The sequence below is a fragment of the Aplysia californica genome, unplaced genomic scaffold (assembly GCF_000002075.1).
Source record: "Aplysia californica isolate F4 #8 unplaced genomic scaffold, AplCal3.0 scaffold00069, whole genome shotgun sequence".
In the NCBI taxonomy this organism is placed as follows: domain Eukaryota; kingdom Metazoa; phylum Mollusca; class Gastropoda; order Aplysiida; family Aplysiidae; genus Aplysia; species Aplysia californica.
The window spans coordinates 1742819-1752952 of record NW_004797339.1 but is presented as its reverse complement, the minus strand read 5'-3'; the positions used below and the strand labels follow the sequence as shown (position 1 = coordinate 1752952).

The 10134-nt window shown below is 40.1% G+C and overlaps 1 protein-coding gene across 1 annotated transcript in view; it reads left to right on the top strand.

Moving 5' to 3' along the window:
* LOC100533396 (glutamate receptor 1) overlaps positions 1–10134 on the top strand; it is a gene marked incomplete in the record, with an annotated part of 109299 nt that overhangs the window by 87780 nt on the left and 11385 nt on the right. Inside the window, 3 exon segments of the mRNA NM_001204681.1 lie at positions 4525–4737; positions 7737–7916; positions 7919–7921. Coding sequence (NP_001191610.1) covers positions 4525–4737; positions 7737–7916; positions 7919–7921 — 396 coding nt within the window.

The window sequence follows — 10134 nt, the reverse complement described above, 5'->3', positions numbered from 1 at the left end:
GTTTATAATATCATATAATATATTATATAATATTATATAATACATTATACATAGATTATTTGTACAAGCACAAACTCACAAACAGAGAGATAGAGAGATTCAGAGAGATATGAGTCTAATCGTTTCCCCCTCCCCCTCGCTTTTGAGGTTTTCAAGTGTTGACATTTTTTTACACCTCTCATTGGGTTCTCTCACGACTTAGGGTGTACGGTACATAATAACAATTCATCTGAAGTTCAGTCTATGCTAGAAGCCAACGTCAACGTCACAAATTCTAAGCCTTTTCAAGCATTACTGTTCTCGTCATTTTAAGATTGCTCTTTTTATTAGAAGATTCGGCTTAAGAAGTAAGCACCAACATTATGCTAAAAGTGGTGAATCTCAGTGCGATGATCGATAGCTCCAATCTAGTCTTGCTTGACCTCCTGTCTACTGTCCCTGGCTCTGATTCCCTCATCATTGGTAGGATAGCCAGCCGTGAGGCCATTAAGCTTTGCATCCTGTCTCTCTAAGTCTGGGACCCGCTAAAGCTAGAGCACCCCGTGATAGGGTATGAAAGTGCTCTATTTCAGTCTTTCTTATTTTCGCCTTCCGACTTGTTTGTTAGTGTTTGAACTCTGTCCTTTTTGTGCAGAATCCCGAACTGATTCAAGGGTTTTTTAAATGTTGCAAAATTCGTTTATGCTTGTTCTTTTTGCTAATTACATTTTTGTTACTGTTGTCTACGTTGCGGCTGTAAATGCTTTTGTTGTTATCGGTTTTTAAAAATATATCTAAAAGTTTAAAGTTGAATAGTTTCAACGCCCCTTTCAACAAGAATGTATCTACTGATATTTTTTTAAACATTCGAAATATAATTCCAACGTTTAGATCTAATTAAAAATGTGAGCGTCGCCATTTCAGTGGAGGTTTAAATTCGCACGAATAAAAGCAAACGGGACTCCCAATGCATTTGAGGGGTGCTCCAAAAGCTGAGTGCTGTGTTCTCAGGCGCATTTAATGATTTCAATCGTGTATCGGTGACACGGCGTTTAGGTTGGTGGTCACTGGGGTGTGTACTTGAGCAATTCACTATAACCCTGTCTCAAAGTCCGGGTGGTGCATAGTGGCGGCCAGAAGGGCTGTGTGGATTGTCTATATTTGGGGTATTGTGTATTATTAATGCATTAATGTATTCACGCAATTGTGTATTTCTGTACTTAACTGTAAAGCAAGTTTTCCAAGGGGATCAATGCAGTTAACTTTGTTTATTTATTTATATTTTGTTTAGTAGATATATTCCAAAGACGTAGTAACAGCAAGACTGTCGTCAATGTTATGCTATTGCAGTGACGGCCAAAAGCATCACATGACGGTCGAAACCTTAAGCCCCTAAACCCTAGGTTGTCCTATAAAAAGACAAGCTGGCAGCGTGTTATCATTAATGGTGTGCAGCTTCATCAGCTTCGAAAAAAAGTTTAAAAAAAAGAAAATAGCAACTCACGCAAAAATAAGGAACGTAAGGATTTGTTGCGTCTCTAGCTTCCTGCCATCAATACAATCCAGAGAGACCGTGCAGAATCCATTAAGATTTATGTCCCGGCCACTAAAGTCTGGCACTCGCTAAGGCCATCAGCCCTCATGATACGATCAAATCCTCTGTCTTTCTTAATCTAGGTTTTGTCCTCACGTTATTATCGCATGATTCTTCTCTTCCGAGGCACAGAGATTTGGCCTCCTCAGGCTAATATTTTTCACTACAATATAGTTCATCTGCTGATCAGGACGAAATTTGGGGCGAGCCATTAACATAAATCGTATGGTATTATGCCTCCTTTTAGCGCAGATGGCCCTTGTTCAAAATCTGAAAAGGTGGGGGGTTTTTTAATTGTATTTTTCGAAAATTATAAAGATTCTCCCTTCTTATTGCTTTGTTCGTATAGAGGATGCACGTTGAATTTGGAGCTTTATACAACCTTGCGCACTTTAAGGGTACACTGAATTTATATCAAGCAATACCCACAGACGAAGCGTCTTCAAAATCATATACTCGCTGCCTCGATGCCATAATTTGGGAATATGGTTGCATTCCAATTCATCCATAGACGTAGGTGTTAAAATTTAAATAGATGTTTATGACATCTCTAATGAGCTGTGTGCAAAACACAACTTTATGTTAGAATATGTTAACAGTCATAATTATGGAGTCTACCTCAAACAGATAAAAGAGGCATGGTCTTAGTCGCGAAAGGCTACTTTAAGGCATCCCACATAAATACCTGAAGGTCTAATTCATATACTGAACGGCATAAATAATGCGAAAAAGTAACACAATGTGTAGAAAACAAAACATAGTATTTTCGTGAGTTGTTTTCATTTGTCTCTATTCCCAGTGTGTTCTTGTTATTGGAATGGCTCGATTTATAAAGCACAACACGCTCATTGGCCGCTTCATCAGACAATGCAACAATGCAACCATCTCAATGGTACACAGTTAAAACGTGAATTGAATCGTGAATTTTTGCTCACAAGTTAAGTTGGTCTGTCCTATAAATTCTCTGTCCTAAAATTTTGATTAAGTATTATATAGTCCGAATATCAAGATGCCAAGATTATCTGCTGAAAATCGAGAAAGAGCTATCGGATGTCTGCAAGCCGACGAGAGCCCTCGGCAGATGGCAACAGTCCTGGGAGTGCATGCCAGCACTATCTAGATCTACCGCCTGCAAAACAGATTTCAGGCAACCAACTCCACGAGAGATCTCCAAAGAAGCAACTGACAAACAGCTGCCCAAGTCTGCTTCGTCGTGCATCAACATCGCCGAGATCCACGCTTGTCCGCCTCCTAGACAGCCTAGAACACAATAGAAACGCACGGTAGAGCCGTGAGTGACCGCACCAGACGCTATTGACATGTGGCCAGAGGGCTGAGTTGTCAGCGTCCGGAGCAGAGAGCACCCCTGAACCTCCATCATCGACGAGCTCGTCTCCAGTGAGTTCAGAACCACGTTGATTAGCATCTTCGACAGTGGCAGTGACGAGAGTGGCTTCAGTATGGATCCTGACAACAGACGTGTACGAATTTTGCGTCGCCCCGGACATGGCTACTCTGACGAGAACATGGGGGGAAAAGACCTGTGGGGAGGTCAAAGCGTGATGATATGGGGCGCAATCGGTATTTATCAAAGACTGAGCCCCATGATCTTCCAAAATTTAGGACCTGGACGTGGCAACGGAGTGACAGCACAGCTCTATATCAACCAAGTCCTGTAGCACCATGTTGCTCCATTTTCCCGGAAACATCAAAACCATCCCTTTCAGCAGGATAACGCTTGGCCTCATATAGCAAAAGCTACCCAGCAGTTCCTAGTCCAGAACAACATACCCACCATGCCTCACCCACTCCGATCACCAGATGTGAACACAATAGAACACCTTTGGGACGTCCTTCAGAGGCGTCTCAACCAACTCCAGCCCAGACCCCGGACAGCTGCACAACTGGGTGCTGCTATTCTTCAGGAGTGGGTGTAGGTCCCCAACTACCAAATCAATCGCTTGGTCCACTCTATGCGCCGCCGATGCACTGCTGTCATCAACGCTAATGGGGACCATACCAGATACTGACTGGAACTTAAGCCCCGAGGTCAAGGTCATTGTTGCCGAATAACAAAATCTGTCCCCAAGTTTAAAAAATCCCCAACTTTCAAGAAATGTTTTGTGCAATTTGAGACTCCTCAAACCTGTTTCTCTAAACAAAAATTATTGCTTCAATTTACTCTCCTCTTCTTGTGTCACGTGAATTCGCATTACTTTTGCCGGTAAGTATATTTGACCTCAAATCCGAAATCAACGACTCAAAGTTATTTTAAAACACCCAATGTTTCTCAGATGTCGGGTTGACCAATGTAGCGATTAATCAAAGAACTGTTTATTTTATTTTAAACTGACATTCTAATGAGCAGGTTGTCCCAAAAATGAAGATGGCCTTTGACCTCATTTGATTTGCAGTGTTTTCCTTTTAAGTTGTTTTTATCGGAAGGCATAGTCTTTCATATTTTGATCGAACAATAAAAACCCAGTGTTGAGTCTGAGGTTCAAAGAATCGACTCGGGGACATTTCACAATGTTATTCGAAATTTTAAGCTGTGTATTCGAGCTTGTTTGAAGAGAAATGATAAACACCTGAAGCATAATATATTTGCCTCCACCTTCCCTGATTTTATTTAGCTATGTCAGTTTTAACTAAATTTAGTTCTTTAATGCACATTATGATTGTTGTAAAACTCTGTTTGTTAATTTTTGTTGAACTTAATGTTTTTCAAACACGTCTTGGGATTTTTTGAATATATTTTTGTTTAATGTTTTTTAAAGACACCCTATGCACCTATTTATATTAAGCGGGTGGGTGGTTGGAGCGCGTTACTGTTGAGTACAACTTCTCGTCTGTCCCTCTTTACTCCATATTACTTCTCCCCAGCTCTAAATGAGTGTTCTTCTAGTCTATGTTCTTCTCTTTAATCAAACTCCAACTCCACCATTCACCAGGAGGAGCCCTACTTGATGAAGGTGGTCGCTCCCATTCAAGGCCTGCCGGTCACCGGCCGACATCGCTTTGAAGGATACTGCTCCGATCTGGCCGAGCTGGTGGCAGAAAACGTCGGCTACGATTACCACATCCGATTTGTAAAAGACGGAGAATACGGCAAGAAGGAACCCGATGGAACATGGAATGGTGTTATTGGAGAGCTCACGAGACATGTATGAGTTCTTATCTTCATTCTAAAGATATATTTTTCTGTTCATTAACAGCATCTACGTGGCTGATTAGGTCTACGTAATAAAAAGGCCAGAACCCAACTATTCTCTTTAGAATCACCTTTATAGAGATACATTTTTGCGCCCCCCCCCCCCTCTACCCACGTCTTTGCTCACCTGATAATCACAATCACAGCCAGCTGTTTCCTGTTCTTCTAAGGCATAAGTGCTATCCCTCTGTGACCCTTACAAGAAACCCTGGAAATTTAGCACATTTTAAAGTAATCTCTTTAATCTTATTTTTACACTTAAATTATTTGTTTTTTCATTTTTATTTATTCTTTTAGTTATTCTTATTTGGGGCGGAAAAGGGGGGGGGGGGTGAATTTAATGTTCATCTCTGGCACTGAAATCTAGATGGCATGGGGTAGGGGGTGGATTGGGTAGGTAACAAAATATCAACTGGGTTCGAAAAAAGACACGCAAATGCTCTAAAAGTTAAAAAGAAATATGTGAATGTTTATCATATAAGTTACACAAGTAGGACGATGACTACTTTAGAGTATATTCTCTGTCTTCTATTTATTCGTTTACTCTCGTTTTGAGTTTTCAAAGAGTGGGGTTTTTCAAATGACCTCCGCTTTTTGTGTCTTTAAAAGATGTAACTGTCAAAAGGGCGGGAACAGAGTTTCATCAATTAAACTTATATTATATTATTATTATAACTTTTGACTTTTTTATGTCAACAATTTCTTTTTGCATGCTGAAATTTGAATAGCCAAAATCTTTTTAAAAATTAAGTAAAGTGCTCTCAGTGAAGGACTGTCGGATCATGGGCCTGCAAGAAGAAACACGGCTTTAATTATAGGAAAACTATCCAGAACTATTGGGCTTTTTCACGAGTTCGTAACATGCACCACTGCCTTTCGTTTCGCTAGTCTTTAGCTGCTTCTCGAAAAAAAGGTTATTGAAAGACAATAAATGGATCAAGTTAAACAATAGATAAAAACATGAAATGCTTAAGTTCTAAAATTCTTACTTATGCCTTGATTCCCTCTGAACTTGTCAAATGAGTGAAAGCCCCCCCCCCCCAAAAAAAAAAATTGCATTGTTGACGACAAGAACAGGTAAATTATTGAAACGATTACATGTTTTTAAACTGTTAGCTCATTTCAGAAGAGCCCTTTTTTGCCATGCAAATGCCTAACATAATGGCCTACCCAGAAGTGCGATTAATATTATACAATCTGAGGAGTGAGTGTCTTTTTTCCCTTTCTTTACGAATGGCCTCAGAACTCGAGACTGCCTTTGGGCGATTCTGTAGTGGAGTATACATTTTTGACTGGCTGAGAATCACAGAGTATTGACATTACTGGCCTAAACCAGATTTTCTTTCCTGTTGGCCTTTATAATTTATTCATAAAGGCCTCAGCTTCATTGTCCGTTGTGTTAAAAGAAGCCCAGACGTCTATAAATAGCTTCTAGATGCTGGAAGAAAAAGAAAATCTAATTTAGGCCGGCAACGGTGTCAGCGTACCCGCGTTAGTGGATTATGAACACGTCCCTTCCTACGTCACGAGTTGCATGCTACGCACGCGCTCACTCTCAAAATACTCTGACATCTACGTCAACTACAAGAACGCAAACGTCAACGGGAATGTCAGCAGATTGAAGATGATCTCATACATTTCGTTTTTCTTTCGACAACTATTGTGTTATGTTGGCGATGGTGTGAACTTTGGTTGTTATTGGTTGTTTTTTAACAATGTAGTCCTTTTTTAAAAATAAACTTAATGGGGGAAAGACGGTTGGAAGGATTTGGTTGTTTTTTTTTAGTTTTGTTGTTGTTGTTATTTGGTTTGGGGTTGTTGTTCCAGAACAACATACAAAAAGTACATACTCGTTTCTTTACCCTAAAGTGCTATTTGTAAGGGTGTTAGAGAAGAGGGTATAGACTTTTAAAGAAAATAATTGTCAGTTTGTGTCTCAAAAACCATTCTTTGCACTGTTTATATGCTTCAGTTATAGTAGGAAACCCCCATTCTATTACTGCCGTATTAATATTTACCTTTATTTGCCGTTTTCTGAAAATGATATTTTTTCACACTTTATCCCATTTTCTGCTCTGTTTCTTATTCAATTTTAATGTATTTTTCACAGGATCTTGTAAACAAAATTTTGGGGCAGTAAGTGTTTTGCGGCGCTCGCAGCGGCATAAGGTCATATGAGAGCGCGTGACACTATAAACATTTTCAATAGGTAGGAAATTGAATTTTGCCCGGGTGGCGGCCGAGTGGAGACTCTTATCGATTTAGACTACCAAGGGATTTTTAACGTGGAAACCTGCACACGGACCTCCGAGATTTTTCACCCCTATCCGAGAAGGCTAGGCGTAGATATTTCCTACCAGAAAATCAGGGGTGGGGCTGAAAGACTGCAGTAAGAAGGAGCCAAGGAGTAGCAGTAGAAAGGCTGCAGAAAGTCAGGAGCCCAGAGGAGGGGGCAAAGGAGGTGAAGGGGTGGAGGTAGAATGTGGAGACGAAAGCAGGCGATAGAACATTGCTAGAGAGCAGGAAAGGAGGAGAATGGAGGCAATGTTAGAGAGGAATTTCTTTTTATCGATACCCGCTTGAACCCGGGATCCTTGAACGAGAGGCGAACACTTTAACATCTAGACCATGAGAGCCCCCACAGGATCTTAACAACACCTAGTTCTAAAAATTTATAAGAGGAATTTTTGATTGCGTATGTAGCTTTTCATAAATTGCTTGTTCACAGTTATGCAATAATCAGGAAAACTAAAGCATTTTATGACAAAAATTCCAGTAGAAAAGTTTAATATCAGTGCTTTTTCTAAGTAATGCCAAATTTAAAGTTTACTTGGACGGAAGGCTGAACACATTTTGTATTTGTTTTTGTAGGGGCTGTTTTTGTTCATTGTTTATAAGACTTAATTACAGCTGTTTATTTGTTTGGGTTTTTTTTCTGTGTGCTGTTTGCAGGAAGCCGACATTGCAATTGCCCCCCTGACGATTACCTCGGACAGAGAAAAAGTTCTAGACTTCACCAAACCGTTCATGAGTTTGGGAATTTCCTTAATGATTAAAAAGCCTGTGGACACAGATCCGCACGTGTTTTCCTTCATGCAGCCTCTGTCACGTGAGATCTGGCTGTGCACGGTGAGTTTCCTAGAAGTACGAGTACAAGTTTCCTAGAAGTGTGAGTATTTTGCTACGTAAAGTAGTGGAAAGAATTTTAAAATGTCTAAAATCAGAATATGTAAAACTACATTTGGTTATGTACCTTACAAGGATACCCGAAACGCTATATTCATATTTAATCTAACAATGTTAATGGAAAAATATATTGAGGCACAGAAGGGTCTGAAAGGTATGATGTGCTACTTAAAATGTTGAAAACAGTAGACATAGATGGACAAAATCTAAGAATTATTAAATATTCGTATCAAAATCAGTGCTGTAAGAATTAAGGGAGAGTATAGCGAATGTAAGCTGATCAATAGAGGACTTAGTCAGGGATGTGTCATGCCACCAGACCTTTTTAACCTGTACAGTGAAACCGTCTTCAGAAGCAAAGAAGAAAATTCAAATCCAAAAGTGAATGGAGAAAATAACATCAGATGATGACACAACTTTTGTCAGATTCAGAAAAGGGCCTTCAACTGTTTCTAGATGCTGTTGTGGCGGAAAATAAGCATAAAGGATTTTTGTCAAATGTCACAAAACAGAATGCATGGTTGTATCTAAAAACAAACTCAATCATAGTTGTAATCTAATAAGCAAATGTGAGACGATCGAAAAAATTCAGCAGTTTAAATCTTTTGGATATATGGTGCCAAACTTTCCACAGAAATAAAACGAAGAATTGCAAAAGCTTAACACAGCTTTAAAAAATAGAGTACAACCCTGAAAAATAGAAACATCTCAATGACTACTAAAATAAATTTTCTAATAGGCGATCTGTGGTCAACTCTTCTAAACGGTTGTGAAAGGTAGTGAAAAAGGATAGAAGCAACTGATGTGGTATCTTATAGACTTTTGTTGGGAATTTCATGGGCAGAAAAGAATTCAAATAATTGAGTACTGAGAAAGAATCCCACGAATTGGAACAATTTCGAAATGCATTCTAAGTCTTACTAAGACACTTGATTCGACTTAAAGGCTTTAGGCATCTTACTCTCTCTAGAAAAATAAAAAGCAAGCGAGGCAGGGGTAGATCGGTAGAATCTTAGTTGGAAAATTTATACAGATCGGTGATGGGAAAACTTTAGGAGAATAATGTACAAAAAAAAAGAGAAATTTTCATCGTCGTTAAAGCGCTAGCAAATTTTTCCATTGGTGGGTACTGATTACGTGTTCTATTGAAGCATAGTCTGAACCTGCTAGATTGAAAAAAAAATGGTATGGGTATAACGCCCCTATCAACACTGTTAGGTTATGTAAGAGGCGGGACCTCCGAGATTAACGTCCATCTCCGAAAGGACCGAGCCAAGTGGGAATTTAGTGTAAAGTGCCTTTCTTAAGGACACAACGTCGGACCAAGCTCAGGCTCGAAACCCCTAACCTGCAATCTCAGTGCAAGATTGACCTAATTCGAGCAATGCAATGCCCTGATTGGTGGCTTATGCAACGAACAACTAAACAACTATCTCAGCTCATGGGTACTCACTCGTCACATCATTCGTGCAGTAGTTTTGTGTTCATGATATTAAGTAGGCCTGGCCTACAGATTTGAAGCCTCAAAATAAGGAATAAGTTAGAAACGAAAGCAGTCTCAAGATGCTGCGACTTTCATCAGAAGCCCGTGAAGGGTTTGTTACAGGCTGGCTAGTCTGCTTAACATGTGGCAACTAACGAGACCAGTGATCTCCCCCTATCCGGAAGACCAAAGGCGACAACTGCAGCTCAGGGTCACCTGATGGTGCCCCAATACTAGATTGATCCGTTCCTGACAGTCGCTGAGACCACCAGGAACACCATCGGACCGGACGAACAGAACGGGCCCTGAGTTCCAGAACCGTACGGTGGAGATTGCACTCCACAGGCCTTTGGCGCAGAGAGCCATGCCGCAGGCCAGTTCTGACCCCTCAGCCTTGGCCGGCCTCTGTGGGCACAGTCTCACATGAACTGGAGGAACAGACAATGTGGAAGAAAACTACAAGAGCAGATTCCGCTTTGATCCGTCAAATGGGCGAGTTCGTGTGTGCGCTGATGCCAACGTCGTTCTAAATCACAGAACTGGAAAATGTTTTATTAGAGTATCCGAGCGGAGAAATGAATGGACAACCAAGATTGCCAATTCCTGTTTCATGTCTGACTCATTATGATGAAAAATGTGATTATTATTATTATTATTATAGTTATTATTTTTATCATTATA